Source organism: Apiospora aurea (genome assembly GCF_038362705.1).
Source record: "Apiospora aurea strain CBS 24483 chromosome Unknown utg000009l_segment0_segment0, whole genome shotgun sequence".
Lineage (NCBI taxonomy): Eukaryota > Fungi > Ascomycota > Sordariomycetes > Amphisphaeriales > Apiosporaceae > Apiospora > Apiospora aurea.
In genome coordinates this window covers 2,315,180-2,339,686 of record NW_027117396.1, presented here as the reverse complement: position 1 = coordinate 2,339,686, position 24,507 = coordinate 2,315,180, and the positions used below count along the sequence as shown (strand labels likewise).

Here is a 24,507-nt window from a genome sequence, read left to right as displayed (position 1 = left end):
TCGGTAGGCTGTGCATGGGCCACTCCAAATCCCCTCCATTCGGTCGCTTGGACTCGGAGCGCGGGGATTCCTGGCAAGTCTGCAAGTCGGCAAGTCTGCTGGGTTTCGACTAGCAACGGCTCGCAACAACTCGCCCACCTACTTCAACGTTAGTAAGATGACTACAGCAGAAGCACCATCCCTACACCAACTACGACATAGACCCTGTCCGAGGCCCGAGCCCTCTCCCCCGACTCACCCATTCATCAACGTCTGGTTCGCCGCATCCTCTCTCCTCCTTCCTCAGAGCCATGACTTCTCTACCATGTAGCATCAATCGATTTATCAGCCCTCCATCAAAATGCTCTTGAAAAAGTCGCCCGTCGTCCTCTGCTCCTCTTCAAACCTGCCGACCTTCATATGGCCCAACTTGTCTACGACGTCATCATGTAACCCGCTCCGACCGGTCCAATCCGGCTCCAAACCCCCCTCCCTCCGACGACAGAGCTGCCAATTAACGCGAGCTCCGAGTCGACGATATGCCACCGTCTCCGACAAATTTCCTAAACGACCAGAGACCTCCGTGAGCCATCATGATTGGCCTTCGGTCGCGCACCCCACCCCGTATCAGATCTTCGACCAGAAGCGCGATGCGCCCTACAGCAAAGCCCGGTTCTATACCCTAGTCAAGATTTACCACCCCGATCGCCACACCCAGACCGGCAAGGTCGACTCCCTCTCGCACGCTGTCAGACTCGAGCGTTATCGTCTCGTCGTAGCCGCCAATCAGATTCTCTCAGATCCGACCAAGAAAAGGGCATACGATCTGTACGGCGCCGGCTGGGGCTCGAAATTGTCCATGGACAACAGTGCCTACCGCCATGCCGAGAAGTCTTGGCGGAACGAACCGGGCAATCCGAGCATGAACGCAACCTGGGAAGATTGGGAGCGGTGGTACGGCGAGCGAGACGGAGCGAAGGCCAAGCAGCAGACCGTCTTCATGAGCAACGAGATGTTCGTCGTGGTCCTGTGCGCTTTCGTCTTAGTGGGCAGCATGGGCCAGGCCAGGAGGGCCAACAAGGGCAGCATGAGCCTTGTCGAGATGCACGACCAGAAGCACGAGGCCATCAGCCACGACATACAAATGCGCAAGGTCGAGCAGACTGGCCTGAGCCGGCATGAGCGAGTGGAAAGCTTCTTGCGACAGAGGGAAGGGTGGAATATCCCTGTCCATCAACCGCCACCAGCGACCCAGACGAAGTAAAAGTACGACTGTGCATACAGGAAGCCGCGTTCCAAGTTGACGTTGGACTCTTCTCGACTTTGGCGTTGTCATCGGTCGCATCTGCCAGAATAAAAGCAATGCCTAATTTTGTAAATGAGACTATGATGTTTTAGCATCTCTCGGCATAGGTTATATGCACAGTCCAATTGTATGGACTTACTATCAGGACTTAGTTGTCGTTCGTAGGCCGCAGCTCTGGTCCTTTCTCCCCGATATCGAATAATATTGATATCACGCCTGTCACTTACATATGCGTAACCCTGAAGCACTTTCGCAAGAAATTACATTTATTGACCAATTCCATACGCGGAGGCCTTTGTCATGGCGATTTTCAAGAACCGCAGCTGCCTCTCTTGTGTTCAGCCGGGCTCCTGGGTGACTCTTATCGACAGATGATGTGGTACTAATATGCCGCCGCGGGTATCCCGAACACAGGAATCCTTACAGGAAGATACTACTACCCGGCTTATTTCATCTTATTCTGACACCATCGGTTGGTTCGTATCCGAAGCACTGCTTATGAAATTATGTAAAGCTTTTCGAACGTTGTTCCCAGTTGATACGTGACGGAAGGCCTCCCAGTCATCATTCGGTCGTTACTATGTCCCGGACGGCCATCTGGCCTCCGTACCGGCGATAAAGCCACACGCAATTGGCAATTAAACGATACCGAACCATGTGAGGCAGAGGCTGCTCGTACATAGCCCCAACCAGCGAGAAAACACTGCATTCAAGTACGTGGATGTTTTGCTTATTAGTCGCTGCACTCCTCTTCCATTGCTGACGACATGGGTCCATGGGGGCACATCTCGGTATCGTTTAGGAAGAAAGTCAAGCTTTTTAGCGCATCCACCACTGTGGGGTTACGGAATCGATCCCTGTAAGTCGCCAGTAAGACCCCCGACCTGCCGACTCCAGCTCCCCCAATGGCCGGAATAGGGGTGGCTATGCACTTTGGTTTAATTGGTGTTGTCGGCCTCTATGTACAGCCCTACACGGCAAGACGGATGTGCCCAATGGTTCATTGTCATCAACCGTCGGCGCTAGCTCAAGAGTCAGGGAAAGAGGCTGAGCACTATTTCACGAACGTCGGTTTCGTTCCCGTCGATGATCTGCAAATCTCGAGGCGCATTGCTTACTACTCTTTTTGTAGCCCCGGCAGCCCCAGGGGGGTCGTTTCCATTTACAATCTGGAAAGGAAGGACAGGAAAGGAATGAATGGCGGACGTTACTTGACGTTACGGATCTTCATTCAGCTGCCCCCCCCCTTCTTTTGGCTCTGAGCTGGCTGACACGCTAACATCTTACGACATGGCTAAGCTTTGCGGTTCATCGCAAAGCCTCCCCTCCTAGAGTTTGCGCCGCGGAAGCTGAGTGGTCGAGAACTTAGAGAGCCACTGCGCAGTTCCTTGACTCGCGGCCCCCTCCTCCAACTCAGCTCAGCTTGACGAAAAGGACGCTGCAATGGCTGTGCCGCAAGGCCGCCGCCCTCGCAAGGGGCCGACCGTTCAGCAGCGGTATAAGTAATAGGCGCTATTCGCACTCCTTGGCGCTGACTGAGCTCAAGTCTTTTCACAGAAACACATCTGCGCCTAATAAGCATTGACAACGAATCGGCCAAACACATACACACACACACCATGGACCCGACTCACTTACACCACCTCGTCGGTCGCTTCTTACACCACTTCCCCCGAGATGATAAGAAGACCGAACCGTTCAGCTACACGGCCGGCAACGGCCAAATCTGCGCCATGCCCCGGCCCCTAGTCGAGACCGAGACAGCCGCACTGGCCGGCGGCCAGACCTTCTACTGGCTCAGCCTGTACGTGACGGCCGGGTGCGCCGCCTTCACGACCGTCACCATTTTGATCTTGATGTTCCGGCACGCGACGCACCTGAGCCGCGCCAACGAGCAGCTCAACATCCTGCGCATCTGCTGCTACCTGCCCATCTTCGCCATCGGCCTCTTCCTCGAGGCCGCGTTCCCCAACAGCTACGCCTACCTCAGCCCCTGGCTCGACTTCTTCCAGGCCATCGCGCTCGCCAACTTCTTCCTGCTCATGTGCCAGTACATCTCGCCCTCGGACGAGCAGCGCGACGCCTTCTTCGCCGTCTTCAAGGTGCCCGCCAGCAAGGCCGGCCTGTGCCGCGGGAGGCGGCGCGGCAACCAGGACGGCAAGAACCAGGAGCCCAACGGTTTGGAATGGTACCGCAGTCTGTGGTGGTGCATCTTCCAGTACCCGGTCGTCCAGTTCGGCATCTCCGTCTTCACCGACGTCACCGAGGGCGCGCGCGTCTACTGCCTCGTCAGCAGCAGCCCGCACTTCGCCCACCTCTGGCTCGACATCGCGCACAACGTCAGCCTGACCATGGCCGTCCTGGCCGCGCTGCGCATGTACTCGGCCCTCAAGCAGGAGCTCGCGCACCACCGCCCCCTGGCCAAGCTGCTCGCCTTCAAGCTGCTCGTCGCCGTGACGGGCCTGATCCAGCTGGTCTACTGGATCCTGCGCTCGTCCGTCGTCCACAACAATCCGCTCCAACCCACCGACACTTTGTCCTGGTCCGACGAGTACATCGGCATTCCCGTCTTGATTCTGTCCTTGCTCTGCGTCCCCTTCTCCGTCTTCTTCCACCACGCCTACAGCGTCAGCCCGTACTACCTCGAGCGCGCCTCCTTGCACAAGCCCCTCGCCGACGTGGCCGAGACGGGCCACGCTCCCAACGGGATCAATCCCGCCGGCTCGGGCTACCAGGGCGGACCCTTCGGCGTCTGGGCTTGGGCCGGAATTTTTAACCCTTCCGAGTTCGTCGCGGGTCTGCGGTTCGGGATGAAGATGCGCAGCAACACCCAGAGACGCCGGGGTATCTACGAGGAGGTTGCGCCGCTCACGGCCATGCCGGCGGGGCGCGGGGGCGGTGGTTATGCGGGATACGCTCCGGCTGCTGGCGGGGATCATTCTGGTCAGAGCAGCCCGCGACACCCGGGCCACCATGGTTACGACAGGTAGATGTGCCTGCAAACGTCGCACAATGGTGGAAGCGTTTGGTCAGATCATGTGGCTTGGGGGATATGTCCGGTTCATTTTGGTGATTGTTATTAGCAAGCGAATGTTTTCTTCATGAGACCGCCTGTACGATATCCTTTACACTATTATTCGCATAGGTTTTGAAAAAATGTTATCTTGAATATGATTACTGCTCATTCCAACTTGAATTATACACCCGGCCAAACCTGCGCATGCAAAAGCCCAGGCGGCGGTCGTTCCCTATTCCAGCGTTCCACCGAGGGGTCGACCCCACCCACAGGCGTCATGTCAGGCGGCGGCGGCGGTGCATATCTCCTTGGCAACGACGGGCAAGGTTGTTCCGGGAACGGGTTCTCCTTGCTCTCGACGAGCCATTCCGACTCCGGCATCACGTCGACACCGACCGTACGCAGACTGCCATCCACCAACACCATCAGCTTGGTGTCGGCCGGCGGAGAGCGTTCGGACTCAGGATCTTCATATAACAGATCCAAATCGAAGAGCTCGACTCCCCGCGGAGCCCGCAAAATCAGCGCCTGCAGGCCCAGCAACCACGGGTGCGCGGCCGTCACGAAGTCGCGAATGGTGACGTAGCCGCCACGGCCCCCTCTGCTGTCGACAACGCATGGATCGTCAGCACGTCGTATTTTCTGGCCGGGTCCGTCGCGCCGCAGGGATATGTTGACCGTGTCTCGGAGTGGTCGTCTTCCCCATCAGCTTCGCTCGGATCGTCTTCGAATGATATCCAGTCGCATTCGAGGTGTATGTCCGACCATACGTCAGCCGATTCGGCGAGGCAGTGGACATCTATTGTCACCGACGACACCTTGGGTTCGAACAATGATAGCTCCGATATGGCATGTCAGGTTCCTTCGGAGCCAGTCTTGTCATCATCGGTTCGGGGACAGTAGAAGGGTTCAGGGGGCGGGTCGTCGGAGTCATAGTATGCGTGGCGCATCACCCGGACGGCCTTGTCCAGGGGGCCATCGAGGGACCATTGGAGACGACGAATCTCCCTGTTCACGTTGATGTACCATTCATCCTTCTTGAGGGCCTCGTAGGAAGCTAGTGGCGGTATCGAGTTCTGAACACCCTCCAGCCGGTCGTCAAGGGATCTTACAGGGGCCGTCATAGCGGTGCTGAGGATATGCCAAAGCGAGGCAGGGCGAAGATAGAAAGGCCACAAGCGGAAGCTAATCTAGATATCACCATACGCAGAGCAAGTGGCGTGTTAAAATGTATAAGCTTCTTATATAACCTACATTTACTGATATCCACTGCTCCCTGTCAAGCACTAGGCAGCAGGCGGCACATTTCACATGATTCCACTCGGCTAACCCCATTACAGTAGAGATGCCCGAGATCCCACCGAACATTCATACATACATACCCGCTTTCGAGTTGAAGTTAAGTCTGATATTAAAGGGATCGGTATTTTAAAGATCGAGGTTTTTGTGGTGGTTGTATCCTCCTTTGTTAGATCTTAGAGACATTGGATTCGTGATAAATGTGGATATCCCGAATATTCCTTCGTTACCGAGATGCTATCCTGTAGGACATCATGATTTCAGATGCCAATATATAGAACGAGCACGAGGTTAGTCCTGTCACACCTTTGCTCAACAAATTCCCCCAATCCAACAATATCTTCTGTTATTAGATCACCAAAGCCGATATCATTGAAAGTGCCCCCGCATCCTCATTTGGTTGTTTATGGCCTGTATCGACTAACATGGACTCAACCAGTGGGTTACATAGGTAAAACTTAGCTGTGAATCACATATGGCATGTTTCACCAGTAATATTGCTCTTGTGAATTAGCAAAGGCCGTAATAGTCTATCAACGCAGAAGCGAGGCACCCGTCACGATCATTATGGCCGGCTTCCCCTCATGTCACAAGCCTACACAGGGGACTATACTGATCTAATTGGAGCACGTACCAGACCAATGGACATCTGATATGTCCAAGGAGGTCGCTTCGGCAAGGATGGGCACCTTATTGCACCGACTACAATACTTGTGCAATGTGACTTATCGAAATGTTTCTCAGCCCAGGCTGCAGTGCAGCAGCTTGCACCAGCTGACGGGACCGAGAGGTGTGCTGGTCTCTGCACGATCCTGGAGCCGCCTGTTGCGCAACTCGAAAGCCAGAAGAAATTAATTGGGCGTGCCATACCTCATTCCACTATATGGCAACAGCCACATCCTTGTTGACTTTCCCATTCTGGACGCGCCACCCTGACGGTCCCTATGTTGTGGCTCGCAGGCAGTCAAGCTGCAGGGCTCCATATTCTGACTCCGTAAATGACTTTGCAGGGTAAGACGCAACCGCGAATTACATTGGCCCTCGTAATTACCCCCGGTGACTTCTCTTGGCACCTGCTGTCCGACAACAGCCTGTTCAACGGTACCATAAGTGTTCGATTGAATCGAACGATACAATATCCGCAGCGGCTGTGGCCTGACGTCATGGAGAATAAGCCAACGCCCTCGCCAAACTCGGCTAAATCGGTAGGCCGGGAATAGAAAACGAGGTGAAGACCGAGATGCCATCTCCAACGGCACTTTGGGCCCGTGCCTTGACCCATCCCCTTTGGCGCCATTTGGGGGCCTGGATTGCGACCTAAAATGCTTGGCAGAGACTGTGCCGGCTGCCGCGCTCTGGGGAACCCCTGACAGCCACCAAGCGAGATGCGAATCTGGGTCTTTATGTTCGAAGACGTGACAGATCTACCGTGGTATTTGTTTTTCTGCCCCACCCGCGTTGAGAGCCTTGTCCGGATCGGCGGACCAGAGTATAACTCGAGCTTGTACCCCTGTCGACCGTTTCTCTTTTTTGAACTGCTGGCAAACTGCTCTGCAGTGTATATTGCCTGCATATTCTCCACTCCTGTCTGACGAGGGGCTCTCTAGGACTCTGGGCCCGTCTTCACCCCTGAAGGTAAATAGTCAAAGTCTTCCCGATCCGGGTGATATTGAACAAAACATTCGATTGGTGAGCAGCGATTCCGATGTGTCAAGGTTTGATCTGCCTGAGTGGTCTCAATACTATCCCAATAGCCGCTGTGGACGGCACAGGTACTGAGGAGGGGTATGGCCCATCACAGAAAGAGCTATTGGTGGATACGGGTTCGCGGTGCCTGTAGCGAGCGCATTTCTCATTAACCGAATAGTACTTGATCCAGCATCTCGTTTCTATCGGATACTGTCACCCTCCACTCCGACACTTTTGCACTGCAGCTGCTTCTGTTAGCAGATTAGAGCCCGTGCCACGGCATGTTGTGCGACCTGCTGCCATGCGGCTTCCGAGTAAGCTATACCAGCTGATATGTCTGGTCCCTTCCCCTGGGCAGAGACACCGAATGAGCTATCTGAAAACGCGCAGCCCAAGGTGAATAACTACTGTGGCTTGCAGGTGAACGCAAAACGGCAAGAACGCGGTCCTCGGGGCCGAATCCCAAAAGGATAACGCACAAACCAGGGCCGGCTCAATGCAGGCTTCAAGCTGCAAGTATCCAGACTCACCTATCTCCCGGCTAGGCACACATCCAGTACTCGAATCACAACACGGCGGCTTGAAATCGCAACACATTGGCGAACCGGCTACCCCTGACCCGCCAGGTAATAGCCGGTTTCCAAATCACAGTCCAATGATCATCGACCGGGTTTAAAATACCGTAGAGCATCATGGATACGCATCGCACCCCCCGACGCTCACTCATCGTTCACAGGAGGACGGCTTAGTCGACGTCAGAGGCTGCATATGTCCATGCACATTACGAGGCGATGTTCCACAGCAGCACCTGCCGCCTTGATCTCTGGGTAGAAGCCGGTCTGATTGGGCGCCTGTGCGGAAGAGACACGGCGGAAGTCTCTGGCTTCATCGTCGAATGGGTCGATGGGGCTGGCGGTAAAATGAAATGTTGGGCGCAGCGGCATTTGTCTTTGCTATAAAATGCATGGCACGAGAGGTTTGTGTCGATCTCTTGCCCAAATCAGTCAGCGTATATTGTAGACTGGGGTATTAGCCGGCGAATATAGTCTATAAAATCAAGATTTATGCCCCTTTATAGGCCTGAGATCGTCGATGACATACGAATTCATCGATCTGAGCATGTAATCGAGAAATGTCACCAATAGGTATATTGGCCTGGGTCACAGCGGCTGAGGGTTATCATACCACCATGGAGAAGGAGACATCGTCGTGGCCAAACCTAGCCAGAAAGAGATTTTGTCTGACTTCCAGGATCCAGGGCCAGACGTCTATAAGTAGGAGCTGTTCTCTTCGCCATCCAGCTTGACTTGAAGTTCCCTCATCATCGCATAAGACTACAAGGACCAGAGCTCGGACAACCTTCGCTTCCTTCCTGATTAACATCCCCCAATTCTTGAAGTTCACTCCCCAGCACCCCCGATCACCGACGTTCAGGATGCAGTTCACCGCAATCCTTCTTGCTTTGACGGCTACTGCCTTTGCCAATCCCGTTCTCCGACGCACCGGCGGCGGAGACCACGGTGACTACCCTGGCGGTGGCACTCCCCCTGGCGGCGTCTACGACGCTTGCCGCGACGTCCTCCTCTACAGCGTCCCGCAGTGCTGCGCCACCGATGTGGGCGGAGTTGCTGACCTGAACTGCGCCAACGGTATGTGTAGTCTCGTTCTCCTGTAGTCCCTTCCCTCCCTTTTCCTGAAAATTAATCTATAATTCTTGTTTTCTTGTTTTCCGTTGCCATTCCACGCCCATCAATGATGAACCATAATGTAAACGATTACTAACGAGTCTTTTACACCCAGTGTCTGAGCTCCCCAAGAGCGCTGAGAACTTCCAGGAGATCTGTGCCGGATCTGGCCAGCAAGCCAAGTGCTGCACCCTCCCCGTTGTAAGTATAGTCACCTTTCTCGTGTGAAATCTAGCAAGGATACCGTTGGACCTGACATATTGCTTTCTTCTGAGTTATCAGCTCGGGCAAGCCCTCGTCTGCAACACCCCCATCGGTGTCACTGCATAGGTTACGATGCCTACCGAGTAACTGGTACCACGAGCTTTGGTTCGTGCCTGACGGTATACGCGAACACGCTTGCGAGTGACGAAAGGGGATTGAAGAGATTTTAGTCAGGGAATGTGCCTTTTGCAGCTTCTTACACTCTATCGCTCAGTGGTTAAAATGTCATTCACTACCATCACTATGACCAGTTCTTCGCCAGTGCCGGGGTTGTCGTTAAATAATTATATGACGTATGAAAAGCGTAGATTTTTTAGTCTGCCATCTATTATCAGATTCTTTCACACAATTCACCCTGTGTCAACACGATGCTTGATTCGAGCCTTGAGCTGATTGATATAAGGGGAATAAAGCGGCAGCAGAGTGCGGTCATAGAAGGCCATGCTGTAGATAACCCCGTAAGACTGGACACTTCTTAATTCGGAACGCTTCTATGCTATGTTCCATTCTTGGCACGACGTACTTCGTTTTACCAAATGCAGCCAAGTACTGGCCTCATTGCTGACGCGGCACTTAATGCTGACGCGGTTTTCCGACCGGCATGCATGCATCATCCCTTGGCGCCTCTCAACACCCGCGCCCGCCCGGCAATAGACAAGAGGCACTGCCACACCCGGACGTGGCTACTTACATTTGAAGGCAGGAAAATGGTCGATCAATGGAGCCCCTATACGCCGTTTCGTGCTCGCTTGTGTAGTACTAGGCCAATCAGTTGGGGAAATCGTACTTATGCCACCCGTGCGCGCAACGCTCATGCATTGGCGACTGGTTAACTACAAGGGTGAAGGTAAGGTAGCCAAGCAATAAGATGCATTTTTAAAGTCCGTCCGTCGGGGTTTTGGTGACCAGCTGTAATGTCCGTGATCTGGAAATACAGGCTGGTTCTCATTCATATATTACCAGTATCAATTGAGTTGGCAGTTGATATGTAGGCTGTTTGTTGTGAATGCCTCACTATGATTCATTATTGAGTTCAGTAATCTGGCTACTCTGAAATTCGCCATGCCTAAGCAGCATACCCTTTCTACGGAAAGTAGTCGGCTCCCTAATAGTACGCCGAGTCTGGGATCAGAGCAATGCGAAATATCCTCAGTCACACCGGAAACGACCAACAACACCCCGAAGACCGACTTGATGACACCGCTAGATATGACCCCCTCCAAGGGCCCTGGTGAGACGGCCGCCATCGACGAGCATCTACCCCTGATCCCCGCCATCCGCCGCTTTTCCAAGGTGACCGGGTACTGCCTCGCCATGTCCGTAGTTATCATCGGCTGGGGCTATGACCTAGTGGTGGTAGGCTCCATCGTCTCCGTTGACTCCTTCCTACGCGACTACGGCGACCTCTACGAAGGCGCCCTCATCATCCCCTCGACCTGGCTCTCCCTCTGGCTCGGCCTCCCGCCCATCGGCTCCATCACCGGCTCCGCCCTGGGCGGCTGGCTCCAAGACCGCGTCGGCCGACGCGTCAACCTCATGCTCGGCAGCGTCGTCTCCGCCGCCGCCGTCGCCATCATCTTCTTCTCGCACCTGCCTTCTAAGCAAAGTGACTGCCGCGCCATGCTGACGGTGGGCCTCACGGTGCAGGGCCTCTCGGTCGGCATGATCAAGACGACGGCCATCACGTACGTGTCCGAGAACGCGCCCACGTGTCTGCGCGGGCCCGCCATGGCGCTCTTCCCGTCCGTCACGCTGCTGGGCCAGCTCATCGGCTCCATCGTCGTCTATGTCGTCAGCGGCGTCGAGGGCCAGACGGGATATCTCGGGGCTTTCGGATCACAGTGGGCGCTCTCGATCGCCCCGTTCGTCCTGGCTTGCGTCATGCCCGAAAGCCCAGCTTACCTGATCCGTAGGGGGTTCGAGGAGCGGGCCCTCAAGTCGGCGAAGGCGCTCTATGCGCCGAAGGTGGACCCTCAGGGGACGCTGGAGAGTATCCGCGTCGTCATCGAGGAGGAGCGTGCCATGGCGGCCCAGGCATCCTATCGGGCTTGCTTTCAAGGCACGAACTTGAGACGGACCCTGATCGTCGTCCTGGCGCACGTCATGCCGACTCTATTCGGCCTGGACCTGCTCTCAAGCGCGAGCTACTTCTTAAAGCTCCTCGGCCTATCCTCGAGCACGGCCCTGTTAATTATGATCGGTGGCGTCGTAGCGGGAATCATCTCCAACGGCCTGGGCATCTGGGTCGTCTCGCGCTTCCGGTGGCGGCGAATAACCCTACTATCCCTCAGCGCGGCCTTGGTATTGTGGACCGCATTTGCCATCTCCGGGTTCTGGCCGTCGGAGACCACAGCCTGGCTAGCCGTGGCGCTCATGCTCAGCGTCATCCTGGTGTGCGGGGTGGGCGTCTGGCCCGCGAGTTACGCCATCGCGGGCGAAACCAGCGCGCTGCTGCTGCGGTCGCCCACGCAAGGCCTCGGCGGCGTCATGGAACATTTGTTGTCCGCCGTCATGGCCATTGTGCTGCCGTACATCTACAACTCGGACGCGGGGGAATTTGGGGGCCAAGACGGCTTTCGTGTACACGGGGCTGTGCGCGTTCGCCTTGGCCGCAACGTGGTTCTGCGTGCCGGAGCTGAAGGGGCGGAGCATGATGGATATTGACCACATGTTTGAGATGAGGTTGTCAACAAGGGGGTTTGAGCGCTGGGCTAGATAGGCATGGCTTTCCCCTGGCTTGTGTGCGTGCATATTGTGTGCCGACGCTAGCTGTTTAAGGAAGAGACCGCTTTGGGGTGCATTGAAAGGGCCATCTTGCATCTAAATTTGAGTTTTATTACGGATTGGGAGCTGAGCTGGTCAATTTCAGATTCAATATCATGGCTTTTGATAGGCGAAGCCCGAGTGTCATACCCCAACCTGCAAGTTGCAAGGTGAAGTAGTAATAATACTGCATCCAGTGGTGGTACCACACTCCGAACTGATTACGAATGCCAATCAGAGATATTTGGTAGTACACCCTTCAGAGAAGGGGGAACCGCCATCAGAGTTGCAGCGTTCACCGCAATTCCTAGGCTGGACACTAGGATGAAGCGGCAGGCAATGCTGGATTCAGATATGAGTCGAATCTGTCAAGATGGTCAGGCGCATCCTATATAAAGACATATCTGGCGATTCAGTACCAATTGAAGCCAAACTCTGCCAAAAAAGATAAATCAAACAAACTTTGGTCTGAATAACAGACTCCCGTTATTCTTACCCAAACTTCATTTTCTTTGCTTTGATCGCGTCGCTCAAATCAACAGCCTCTATCTCGTCACCCCAGTTATTACATTTCAATACGTCATTCGGAGTCCGACATCCGAATGGCGCTCGGTGGTCCTGTTCGATGTGCCAATGATGCGAGAGATTTCAGTGCTTGGGATGACCATAAAGAGACGCTTGGAAGGTTGTATCTGGTCGAGGGAAAGTCGCTGAAACAGGTGATAAGGGAAATGGAAAGCCACCATGGGTTTCCTAAGGTGGAGTGAGTATTCCGCACAGCTGATCAGTTACAGTGTGGTGTCTAAGCCTTACCCAGGTCTTGCATATATGAAGTAGTCTTACGGGACTACTTTCAGTATCGCAAGAATCTCAGTTACAAACAGTGGCTTCTCGTCGACCGGGAATTAACGAACCAAATGCAACATGGACGGATATGCACAGTTCTGCTATGTGATATGAAGATTAAACAAAGTCTTGTCACGAGAAAAGTCCAACGGGCGAGAAAAGAGTCTTTAAGGGGTTATCTCCGGATCAGTATGTCAACGCGATCGCGATCGCGATTAATGCTCACAACTGCTAACACCTCAGTGTCTAGGTAGCCAAGACCAGCTGCCTGACTTCGTAAAAATCGTTATATCAGGATTACTTCAACCAAGCTGGATCATGCCAATACCTCACTCGAAACCAGCCTGGAGCAAGGATCAGTGTGCTTTACCGAATCTAAGCATGGCAAAGATAGGTTCAAGCTTCCTCATGAATACAAGCTCTTGTTCGACTTCGGGCCGGACCGAGTCGGACTTTGAATGTGTGACGAGCTTTATCGATCACGTCTTGGATTACAAGGTTGAGGATGCATATGTTGAGATACAATCGACACTCCCGTCAAAGCAACTGATACATCATCTGCGAAAATACGGTAAGTTTCTGAAATAAGCTCTTATTGCTAGACTGTGCTTATACGAGTATCTAGTGGAGGAAAACCTTCATGCCCCGTTAGAGATTGTGTATCGTCTCTGCTATATCGCGACCCACCATTCCCATGGACCTGTTCAGGGGGAGGCTTCTCACCTGCATCGGTCATGTCCGCATCCCCGAGTCTTCGGAAAGAACGATTCAGTCGTCATTCTTGAGACTGCATGCTTCAAGCTGTCCAACGGGTTTGAAGATACCAATCACGCCCATAGCACATACAGTCTGCTGGAATGGATCGGTAGATCTGCCGACGCTTCACTACTCAAAGATTTCTTCCGTCAAGAGAACCCAGCAGTGGCAGCTCTCTGGTGGGACCTGATTATGGGCCCGACACAGAATCCTGAGCAGTATCTGACTCTCATCGAGGCGGGACTTGACGTGAGAGGAGGAGAGTGGTTCCGATACGAGTTCGATACCGACTTCTTCAACTTGGCTCTGGTAGGTGGGCGAAACCCTCGGGCTGAGCGGGCCATGGATGTTTACATCACCACCACTCTTCCAAGGGGTCATTATACTGGGGAGATGAGAGCCTCCGTCCATAGAGGGACCATGGGGGTTTCAGACTCTGAAGAATCATGGATAATCAGGATCTGGGTCGAAGCACGAAATCGGCTGGGCACCAACAATTTAGACTTGGAGGGTGAATTCGGTCGCAGTTTCTTGATCCAAGACTATCTGCAAGTGAACAATGTACTTTGGTTGTTGGAAGCAGGCGCTAGCGGAGATCCTGACTTCCTATGGGTTCCAGCAATGCGTCCACTAATTCCGGACTGGTCAACGAAACCCCTTCCCCGTTCCACATGGAAGCGAATGCAATACCTATCCGGCCTTCGTCATCCACAAGCAAGTTCGGAAGAGCGTAGCACATGGTTTCGGATAGCTTTGGTAGTTTGGTCGATATACAGCGCCGCGATGCAAGTCCCCGAACCCCTGGAACAACAGATGCGGTTGCTTTTTGACCGTATTTCACCAGCAGAACAAGACTTTGCGTTGCAGATGACACTCTCCGAAGCGATCGGTATGGGTATTTTGGGATCGCAAGAACGCTCCTGGACTTTGGTGTTGATCCAGATACATCCCTGCTCCCAGTGTACGAAGTCACTGACAACGACACATGCCTGGGTGCCTTGCCCAAAGCTGCTGGACTTCGCAACCACGAACTCGTCGCTATACTCATTGAATATGGTGTTGACCTGGAACGTTTGCGGCCTCTTGCGCTGTACCTTGTAGTGGCTACTACCGAACCGCTGACAACACACGATACAGCCAATCTTTGGAGCACTATGAACTTACTGCTACAGACGACAGCTGGCAATATGGCTGCCCCCTTGAACATCGACATCGACACTCTCCATCTCACCATGAGGGCCTTAGGTAGACTAGAGGCTGTTCATCCAATCAGCAATCGCCGTTTTGACGCGGCTATTCCCGTCCGATACACTAAGAAAGGCGATCAGGTTCAGCTGTAGTCTCGCGGCGGTCAAAGCCTTGGGTTCTTGCGGCATGGAACCGAGGCCCAACATGCTCTATGATGCGCTCCTGGCAAGGTCGATAGATCGATATACTATCGCCAAGCTCTTACTCGATCTTGATACAGATCATGCCGTGGACCACGCGGAGTTATCGTACCTGGAGGCGGCGCTTCGAAGCACTGCGAATTTCGACCTGTCGATGGGCTCGTCGTCCATTTCCGAATGGCGTGTGGAACAGAAACAGTCGCTAAGAATACTTCAGGATCTTCGCGGACTGGGTGCACAAGTTCCATCAAATCCGCAGCGTCTACTCCTTATTGCTATTGCACAGATCTCCAATCTCCACCTTGAAAGAGGTAATCCAGGCCAGCTCCGGCTTTGGGAAACTAGACAAATATTCGAATCTGGTGGTTTACTCTATAGCCCTGGGCCAGCCGAGACTTGCCGAATGGCTCATCGAGCAAAGAGTGGATATCAACAGGGGAACATATCGCAAACGAGGCGCTCTTTGGAACGCCTGTGCCAGTAATGCATCAGAGTCATTCATCCGTCTGCTCATCAAAAAGGGGCTACGGTGGAACCCTCTACAGCAACACCAGGTACGACGCCTCTACAAATTGCTGCGTCTAAGGGCTATATAGCAGTTGCCAGCCTACTGCTCAGTCATAATGCCCTGGTCAATACCGAGTGCACAAGTTTGTGTGGCGAGCCACTGCGGATGACGGCCCTCGACTGGGCCGCGACCATGGGTAGACTGGATATGGTACTGTTTCTCATGGAATGTGGCGGGCGGAGTACATGCAGAGGGCTGACTGAATTTGATGGCGCGTTCCGGCATGCACGCGGTCATCTTGGGGTTCTCAACTTCTTCGAACGGTATACGAGGCATTTTTTTTTGCCGTGGTAATGTCATCACTACGGAGGAACTTTCCCGATATGTTGGGATCAGACCAGGACATAATAGATCTGACGCGGTATGAGGATTGGAATTCCGAGACAAATTGGAATGCGGATGACTGGAGTTCCAAGGATGAGTTCGAGGGGCGATGAAGTTGCGGAGTTCCACGTTCGAAGTACAAAAGTAAATCTACCGAACAATCTGCAATTAGCTCAGCCAGAAAAGGCTGGAAGCTGTGGGCTACGGATCTTAGGTATTCGTGGTTGTAGAATACAAGGAGTTGAACTTGAACTTTGGCCTGGTTATTAGCATCGCATTGGTGCACAAAGATTGCGATGTCAAGGGCGGCCTGTCAATCGAAGGGGAAAATCGATATACAACTGGTATGGCTTGCATCTAGTATTGGTCCATCACCCAAAATATGTTTATCGGAGATGTTGTGCTACGCACCATGTGCTGTTTGACAGTTGGTTACTTGGGAAGGAGTGTTTCGGTAACTTCTGAACCTGGCCCTTCAAATGTTCACTTTGCAAACAGTTTATTACTTCCTTCCCTCGTTTTCTGTCGCAGGAGGATGGAGACAGGGGGTCGCCCCTTGACGCGCCTAGCGCGCTACGCTAGACATTTCGTTTGTGTATTTATTAGCACAGTAGCACCTTTCTCTTTTGTCCTTTCTTTCTTTCCTTTAGAGAGCACTTTAGCACTCAATATACCATCGGAACGCTCTCTGCCGTGCGATATTTTCCAGTGGAGACATGAAGGTGGATATCAAAGACTTACATGTCTTCTTCGTTATGATTGGAGCCGCCTGAGACATTGATCAGTTACCTAGCATGCCACATTAAACCAGGGGTGGTACATATCCTTGGAAGCGGACGCCAAAGCGAGCGTTAGTATACAATGATCATCCCCTTGGCCCGTGTTATCTTTCGAAATCAGGTGAGTCGTTTAGAATAAATATGGCAATGTTCGAGAATAGCTAGGGAAAATTGAGGTTATGGTGAACGAAGCATACAAACGCAGCTGGAATGAAGGTCTCTAGGCCATAAATACCATGTTCTCTCCTCATCTTGAATATAAAGCCATGCCGTATCTACTCCACACCCCCATTGCTACCGCTTGCAAACATTCAGTTCTTGGTTTCTGCAGACAGCAAAATGCCTCAAGGAGGAACATATGGTGGTGCCGTGCCCTATCACCCGGGCTCACACGATTCCCTGCGGTCGTTGCTATCCCCGTCTTCATCCGAGCCCAAGTCGTCACCTTCTTACTCACTTTCCGACAACAGCAATGAAAGTCCAACTTGGGTTCCAGGCCGTTCCAAGAGCAGCACTGCAAACAGACATCAACATGTCACTAAAGCTCCCAAAAAGCACAACATCAAAACGCCTGTGGTAACAAGCAAGCAGGCTGGTTTCATTGGGAAGAAAAGTCAGCTCTGGCCTGATGAAAAAGAGTTCCTGAAAGTGCGGTTCCTCAACGGGCCCCGTGAATACAAAGAGCTTGTCGAGAAGTTGGTCACGGAGCATTACAATACGCTTCCTATGCGCATCCGGTTTGTATTTCTCGGATCCGCCGATGCCAGCGCCTCTGATATCCGCATCAGGTTCGGCTCGCACGGATCCTACAGCTCCGTCGGCCTTGACTGCGCGAGCGTTCCCCAAAGCGAACCCACCATGAACCTCGACTTGGACTATACGGATCGCGACTATGTACAACACACCATCCTTCACGAGTTTGGACACGCGCTGGGCCTATGGCACGAGCACCAACATCCACGCTGCGGTTTCCGGTGGCAGCGATTCATGATAGACGTCAGCCAGCCACACTTCGATCTGAACTTTGAACGAATCCAACTTGGGCCTAAGGCCGCCAAGGAGAGGTTGACGCCCTACGATGAGAAATCCATTATGCACTATCCCATCGAAGTGGGCGAAACGATTGACATGAATAAGTACGTGCCGGTCAACAAGGTATTGTCGAGTGGCGACAAGAGGGTTCTTTCGCGAATGTATTCTCCCACCGCCGATATCGAGAAGAAAACCGAACTCTGCGTACCCGAGGATACCATGGTATCAAAGCCTATCACGACTGTCACCAAGCCCCCCACCACTGTTTCGAGACAGCTGGATGACCTTGTATGCGGACTCACAATCTCGCCCCCACCGATCACGATGCAATGTCCGTCCCAGCCCCCGGTCCACGTGACAGGTTTCGCGAACACCGAGGCCACAGGAGGCAACGTGATGGTCTCGAGCTGTGGCAACACGGTCATCAACGGCGACAGCTATGTCAACATCACCGGCCCGGGCATGGTAATCCTCAACGGGAACGGGAGGGTGTGGATGAGCGGCAGCGGCACCCTCGTCGTCAACGGCAACTGCATCGTAATGACCAGCGGTAAAGGCCGCGTCCCCGTCAAGGGCAGTGGCCAGGCGCAGGTCTCCGGGTCCGCGTGCGTCAAGTTCTCAGGTCAGGGGTTGGGAAAGACCAGTGAGAACGGTTCGCTTCAGCAGTATTGTTCGCTTTGAGGTTGGAAGCGCTCCTTCATCGAGGATGCTTGCATCTGTAATGCGTCCATTGGGCGAATGAGTTGCGAAGCGAACACGGAGGTTGGAATAAGGTTAGGACTCTCGTACCTAGTCTACGTTACTGTCCTTGATTATGACGCTGTTATGGATTAGCCTGTACTTCAAACAGAGGCATCGGCACGGTGAGTTCAATGTCTGGAATGAGGATTCAGGGGATTACGAATGTCATAAACCCGTACCATTACGCTTGCCTACGACTAGATACTTTAATTAGGCCATTTACCGTGATTGGTAATTAGTAGTCCAACCCCTGAAAGATCAGACTTGAATCAGCCATGGAAGGGGTTGGCTCGTCCAACGAAACAGGTTGGTTGATATTGTCAAATAACCATGAGCCCAATGCCGAATAATATTAGTTGTTTCCCATTTGAACTTTGATGCGGATACGAGAATGCCAACCCCAAGGAGCTAGCATACCCCGCGTCTGGTGGCGGGGCCGCCCACGGCGCCCACGTCATCGTGGGCGACGTCAACGACCAGGCCGGCGAAGCCCTGGCCGCGGAGCTGCGTACATTGGCGGGCGCGACGCCGCACCAGCACTACCGGCACTGCGACGTGACGTCCTGGGAGTCGCAGGCCGTCCTTTTCCGCGACGCGGTGGCGCTGAGCCCCCATCGGGGGCTTGATGCTGTCGTCGTGAACGCCGGGATCTCGGATACGGATTTTGCTTTCTGCAGGGCAGAGGAGAAGAAAGGGTCCGGCAACAACCAAAATGGAAGCCCTGGCCCTGGCAAGCCTGATATGAAATGTCTGGATGTCAATCTTGTGGGCGCTGCTTACACGGCACATTTGGCCATGTACTGGCTCTCGCGCAACTCGGGCAGTACCGCCCACGACCTGGGCAAGCCGCGCACGCCCGACGGACCTGAGCGCGACCGACACCTGCTGCTAGTAGGCTCCGTCGCCTCGCTCTGGCCCGTGGCGAAGTCGACACAGTACACGATGAGCAAGCACGCCGTCATGGGTTTGTTCCGCTCCCTGCGGGGCATGGCGGGATGGCAATCCGGGGTGCGCGTCAACATGCTGTGCCCCTACATCATCGCGACGGGCATCGTGCCGCCCATCGCGCGGATCGCGCTCGTGGTTGGGCCCAAGGTGCGGGTCCGGGACGACGACGAGCAGAGGTACGAGGTCACGGAGCTGCTGCAGGGCCGTCCCGAGGACGCGGCGCAGCAGGCGGCGATGCGGAATGCGGGGGGGGTTCGTCACTTCGTCGTGGGAGTGTTACGCGCACGACTACGAGCTGGTCGAGGCGACGAATGGGAGGATTCTGAGGATGATGAACCAGTTTGAGGCTATGCGGGGGTGGGCTGGATGGATGAAGGACATTTTGGTCGCGGTGGGGATGATGTTGCGGTTGGTGAAAGAAGACCAAAGGACAAGAACGCCAAAAAAGAGAAACAAAACTAAAAGAGAGAGAACAAAAAAATGCGACGAAAGAAAGAACAACATACAGAAAAAGAAAAAGAAACAGAAGAGAGAGAGAGAGAGAGAGAGGCGCGCGCGCGTATGTGTGGTTAAGCCGGACGACCTCGTGGTTGTCGTTGCAGGGGTGAAGATCCAATTCGATTTATCAACGGGCAACTTTCTGGCTATGGCGCCAATTAGACAGTCCGCAGTCTCACAGCATCATCGATGAGCTCGTCCATATACCTCCAGGAAAAACACCGTGCGGCGCCAAACGCATCGATCGAAGCCATGGTCCGGGGTGTACTACTCTGTTGAAGACCTGCCAAACATGTCAGGTTCGCTGTAGAAGGTTGGACGCGGGGTGCGACCGACGCTTGCGTCTGAACAATCAACACCTGCGTCCACCACCGGCTCGCCGAAACCATGAATGCCGTGGGCAAGAGAACTTCTTCATTTCAAGACCCGTCCGGGAGGAATCGAGAACTAACTCGCGATGCTCAAGAGACGGATCAGAAGATGGCAACATCAGCAAGTCCCGATCGCCAGGTTAATCAGCTGCCACCCTACCGAGGGACCAAGCAGCTAGCTCAGCCGCTGTGCCCCACCTGCCCCTGCCCCGATTGGCAGATTTGAGCAATGGGTTTATCCCCAGCTGTAGGCTTCTATTACAGTCCGCCTGGGGTGTGTATTCCTAACCGCCTGGGTCGATTCCCAAGGATGATAGATGACAGAGACGGTGGGGATGCTCAGATGGGCTTATCGATAGGGAATCCGACATTTTCTCAGCCCCAGCGGGAAAAGTAGATCTCCAGACGCCCAGCAAGCGGGATCAAGGACGCGCATCCGCGACTGCATCGCGTCTCCGCAGGACCGCAGGAGGAAGACATGGGGAACCTGTTCCGGGCCGACGGCGACCGCAATCTCGGATGACGCGGAGTGTGGGACGTGCGAGCAATGACTAAGGGTGGCACTAGTCACTCCACGATGACGACCGTCTTCAGTCTTCCTCGGTTCAGCATCCTGAGTGAACTCTTCTCTACGTCGGTCTCGTCGCCATTCTCCCTCTTTATCATCGTCTTGCGCCCCTGAGCGTCGGAATCATTCACCCCACAGTTGCCAAGCATCGGCCAAGCCCTGCATCCGTTTCTTGGTCCAGCTAGGCCTTCAGCTCTACCTTCCAGCGCCGTAGTGGATCCCCACGCGGACCGCCTGTAGAAGGCCTGGAGCGTCGCACCCTTAGGGGGCGCATTCTAACGCATCAGCGACACGCTCGAGTCCATCCTTTCGCCATGGCCGACACCGCGACAAAGAAGGGCGGCCTCCGGGCCTTGTTGGGGCTGCGATCAAGCAAAGAGCCGGGCACCCGGCGGAAGCTGACCAAGAGGAAGTCGACGATTACGTTTGCCAGCCCCGACCCGGACAAGCTGGACTCAGCCAGCATCTCGACCCGGCGCAGCAGCATGGACTCGGCCAGCAGATTGCGACCCGCGAGCCCCCAGCAGTCTCGGCTGACGAAGGCCCAGCGGGCGCCAACCCAACCTCGCCACCTTCTGGACAAGGACACCGGAGAACGGAAGGATCTGACCGAGATGATGCACGCTCTCACGTACAGCGAGGACCTCGACGCGATCGATGAGGCGTACCACCACAGGGACTCCCTGGAGTACGACCCGTCCAAACCCGACGGCACTGCCAGGTTGGCTTCTCTGTCTCCCGAACTATGGCTACGGGTGGCCGAGTATCTGTCGCCGCTGGACGTGGCCAGGCTCTCCTCCACATGCCGGACCATGGCAGCGCGGTTGGGCTCTTTGCCGTACCGGCTGCTCCGAGACCAGTCGAACCGTTCCGACCGTCTCGACTTCCTGCTCGCCATGGACAAAAAGCTGCCCCGGCACCTGTTCTGCTTCCCCTGCGCCCAGTGGCATCTGCGGATCCAGCCGGGCCTCGAGAGCCTGAGACCCCAAAACGTCCTCAACCCGCTATTCGAGTGCCCCAATCGGAAAAACGCCATGCTCCCGCCGCCGCGCATACGCATCACCGAGGGCCGCACGCTCCCCTTCGCGTTCGTGCAACTCGCCAAGCGGCACTGGGCCCTAGGACCCGACTACGGCATCGCGTACCAGTCCCTCGGGCGGCGGTGGAAAGAGCCGTCGTTCCCGAACTGGGCGCACAGCACCGCGTACCACATCACCGACCAGGGCCACGTCCTCATGCGCGTCACGTCGCAGGTCTTCGTCGAGGGCGGCCTGCCGGACGCCGCGAAGCGCAACCTGCTCTTCAGCCGGGACGAGTACACGCCCTACTTCAGCGTGTGCAGCCACTGGAAGGCCGGCGAGCTGACGTCGGTGCCCAAGTGCGCGCTGGACCACATCCCCGTTGAGGACTCCGGTGCCAACAAGCTGGACCTTAACCTCAAAAACCGACTCGTCGCGGCGCCCGTGCCTAGGAAGCCGGCCGGCCTCATCCCCACCTGCGGCCACTGCAAGCCCATCCGCCGCTGCCCCTGCTGCCCCACCGAGTACCTGTTCGAGCTCAAGACGGCCGAGGACCGGAGCGTCGCGGCCGCCAACGGGCCCGGGCGCTTCCGGCTGGCGCTCACGGTCACGCGCTGGAGCGACCTGGGGCCCGCGCGGCGGCCGGACGCCGACAGGGAGTGGGCGGCCATCGCCGGCACCAACAGTGCGGACGACGAGTACGACAGCTTCGCCGAGATGGGCAGGCGGTCGATCAACGGGACGTTTGAGGGGGCGTTTACGGATACGGTGCCTGGACGGCGGATCGTTTCGGCGAATCCGAAGAATGTCAAGGAAGACGAGATGGGGGGAGGTGGTTCTAGCTTCGGCGAGTACCGAGAAAGGGTCAACCAAATTGGGGAGTGGGACCGAACCTGGGAGTTGCGACATCGCGTTTTCGATTACAGTTTGTTCCACGTCATCGCCAGAAGCGGGAAGTCGTTTGTATAGAAGCTAGGCCCTATCTATCTCCGGTTTCTTTCCAAACAGATCAAGGTCGGCCTTCTCCTCTTCTCCGTTTCTTCACGGAAGATATTACCCACCTTGGCAGCAGCAATGCCCTCTCCGGAGCCAGGTGGCCAATGCCCAGAACGACGACGACGGCGGATGCGTCATGGCGACGGCCAAGACGACGGCACACACTACGTTGCGGTCTACCGGAGTTGGAGCGGCGGCCACAGAGTCCCTGTCTGGGGGTGCAGGAGCTCCGTGTGGGCGGGATCGAGTTCGCACTGGGAGTGCGCGCCAACTGGGGATACACAGCGCCTACCTGGAGTTCCAGGCTTTACCCGACCTTTGGTACACCGACGTGCATTGCTTGGCAAGAAGTCAGTTCCCTCTCTGGTTTTGGATACACATGCGCGTTCGATTTGACACAGGGCGGGGCGGCTTGAGAGTTTGGTAGTATTTCTAGTTGGCACACCGTCTGCAGCGATCAGCATGGACAGATAGCCTGGCTCGATCATTATGTATGTCGGTAAGTACCACTCGATGCAACATGATCTTCGTATGCATTTGATTGCAGTGATATCAGCACAGCCTGGCTGTTCATTGTAGGACAGCAGATGAATTTGGGCGTCCCATTGGTACAAAAGTCATGTCTGCCTGTGGGAAAAACCCGGGAGCAATTATGCCTGGCTGGGCTGTGCCAGACAGTGAGCCTAACGAGGGGGCTGTGTCAAAGCTAAGATGCCGGCAGATGTAAACGGGAACCCGAAGACAGCCTGCTGGCATACAGAACCATCTCCCAGGCCGTGACGAAGCTCGGTCCGTTTATTTGGTACAACACAAACACATCGCATGGACATTGGCCTTCCTGCCCACTGGCGCGTATAGCAGGGAATCAAGATCGTCGCGTACTTGGGGTCATATACGGTGGACTATCCAGGATCCTCAGAACTGGAGTCGTTCTGTCTTTTACTTCAAGCTACGGGGCAGGTGGGTGGAGCTTAAGCCCAAATGTTGCCCTCCGCCCAACCGTCGATGAAGAAGTGGATCCGGTCTTCCGTATCTTGGGGTTGCTTGATAGGTGCCTCTATGAGTACCTAGATGGTAAATTGTGTGATAGACTGAATGAATTTATTTCAGTTTGCCACGCGAAAATAATCCACTCATTCCGGCGCAAGCATTCATCGCCATTAGCAACAAACTCTCAGAACGAGTCAGTTGCACACGTCCTAGCTCACTTGGTACGTTGTCGCCCGGGTTTCGAACTCTTACGTCCTAGTACATCCGACATTGCTACCGTTGCTGATTTAAGCTCGCAGTTTTTCCGTTATTCTATGAGCCGAATAAAGACTGATGAGTTGCTTAAAGAGCTTTTGATGGCCTTCCTCGCTGTAGGTGTGAACGTGCTTTTACCTACGATCTACAAGGTAAGTTCATCTGGTCCTGTGGCTCCGCATTAATGCTCATGTATGTGTCCAATAGGAAGTTTACCTCTCGCCAATATATATAGCGGAGGCTATACAGGCCGAGATGAGTGTGCGCGACTGCTCTTACAGGCGGACACAGAAGGCTACCCAGCCATTGCGAGCGACAATTCTGAACACCTCTATGAAATGAAACCTCTTGTAATATTGCCCGGACTGGCTGAAGGTGCTTAATATGGAGTATACCCCTGACTGTTGACTAGCTGCTGAGTCTTCGA

At 54.5% G+C, this 24,507-nt stretch overlaps 11 protein-coding genes across 11 annotated transcripts; 9 read left to right on the top strand and 2 right to left on the bottom strand.

Annotated features, from left to right (window-relative positions):
* Positions 1-340: 340 nt before the first annotated feature.
* PG986_013848 (uncharacterized protein) lies at positions 341-1,243 on the top strand (the record flags this gene model as incomplete). The annotated part of the gene is made up of 1 exon (XM_066850070.1): positions 341-1,243. One exon carries the CDS (start codon positions 341-343, stop codon positions 1,241-1,243), a length of 903 nt encoding a protein of 300 aa, XP_066694213.1.
* A 1,661-nt stretch (positions 1,244-2,904) lies between these two features.
* Positions 2,905-4,275, top strand: PG986_013847 (uncharacterized protein; the record flags this gene model as incomplete). Its single annotated transcript, XM_066850069.1, has 1 exon — positions 2,905-4,275. The coding sequence occupies one exon, from the start codon at positions 2,905-2,907 to the stop codon at positions 4,273-4,275; it is 1,371 nt and encodes a 456-aa protein (XP_066694212.1).
* Positions 4,276-4,481: 206 nt separating this feature from the next.
* On the bottom strand, positions 4,482-5,100 carry PG986_013846 (uncharacterized protein; the record flags this gene model as incomplete). The annotated part of the gene is made up of 2 exons (XM_066850068.1): positions 4,482-4,902; positions 5,072-5,100. 2 exons carry the CDS (start codon positions 5,098-5,100, stop codon positions 4,482-4,484), a joined length of 450 nt encoding a protein of 149 aa, XP_066694211.1.
* Positions 5,101-5,155: 55 nt separating this feature from the next.
* Positions 5,156-5,425, bottom strand: PG986_013845 (uncharacterized protein; the record flags this gene model as incomplete). Its single annotated transcript, XM_066850067.1, has 1 exon — positions 5,156-5,425. One exon carries the CDS (start codon positions 5,423-5,425, stop codon positions 5,156-5,158), a length of 270 nt encoding a protein of 89 aa, XP_066694210.1.
* A 3,299-nt stretch (positions 5,426-8,724) lies between these two features.
* PG986_013844 (cerato-ulmin) lies at positions 8,725-9,304 on the top strand (the record flags this gene model as incomplete). Its single annotated transcript, XM_066850066.1, has 3 exons — positions 8,725-8,938; positions 9,090-9,175; positions 9,257-9,304. 3 exons carry the CDS (start codon positions 8,725-8,727, stop codon positions 9,302-9,304), a joined length of 348 nt encoding a protein of 115 aa, XP_066694209.1.
* A 996-nt stretch (positions 9,305-10,300) lies between these two features.
* Positions 10,301-11,902, top strand: PG986_013843 (MFS transporter fmqE; the record flags this gene model as incomplete). Its single annotated transcript, XM_066850065.1, has 1 exon — positions 10,301-11,902. The coding sequence occupies one exon, from the start codon at positions 10,301-10,303 to the stop codon at positions 11,900-11,902; it is 1,602 nt and encodes a 533-aa protein (XP_066694208.1).
* Positions 11,903-13,255: 1,353 nt separating this feature from the next.
* On the top strand, positions 13,256-14,943 carry PG986_013842 (uncharacterized protein; the record flags this gene model as incomplete). The annotated part of the gene is made up of 3 exons (XM_066850064.1): positions 13,256-13,418; positions 13,473-14,492; positions 14,546-14,943. 3 exons carry the CDS (start codon positions 13,256-13,258, stop codon positions 14,941-14,943), a joined length of 1,581 nt encoding a protein of 526 aa, XP_066694207.1.
* Positions 14,944-14,995: 52 nt separating this feature from the next.
* Positions 14,996-15,615, top strand: PG986_013841 (uncharacterized protein; the record flags this gene model as incomplete). The annotated part of the gene is made up of 3 exons (XM_066850063.1): positions 14,996-15,302; positions 15,370-15,545; positions 15,598-15,615. 3 exons carry the CDS (start codon positions 14,996-14,998, stop codon positions 15,613-15,615), a joined length of 501 nt encoding a protein of 166 aa, XP_066694206.1.
* Positions 15,616-17,001: 1,386 nt separating this feature from the next.
* PG986_013840 (uncharacterized protein) lies at positions 17,002-18,375 on the top strand (the record flags this gene model as incomplete). The annotated part of the gene is made up of 1 exon (XM_066850062.1): positions 17,002-18,375. One exon carries the CDS (start codon positions 17,002-17,004, stop codon positions 18,373-18,375), a length of 1,374 nt encoding a protein of 457 aa, XP_066694205.1.
* A 335-nt stretch (positions 18,376-18,710) lies between these two features.
* On the top strand, positions 18,711-19,728 carry PG986_013839 (uncharacterized protein; the record flags this gene model as incomplete). The annotated part of the gene is made up of 2 exons (XM_066850061.1): positions 18,711-18,741; positions 18,848-19,728. 2 exons carry the CDS (start codon positions 18,711-18,713, stop codon positions 19,726-19,728), a joined length of 912 nt encoding a protein of 303 aa, XP_066694204.1.
* Positions 19,729-21,134: 1,406 nt separating this feature from the next.
* Positions 21,135-22,808, top strand: PG986_013838 (uncharacterized protein; the record flags this gene model as incomplete). Its single annotated transcript, XM_066850060.1, has 1 exon — positions 21,135-22,808. The coding sequence occupies one exon, from the start codon at positions 21,135-21,137 to the stop codon at positions 22,806-22,808; it is 1,674 nt and encodes a 557-aa protein (XP_066694203.1).
* Positions 22,809-24,507: the final 1,699 nt, after the last annotated feature.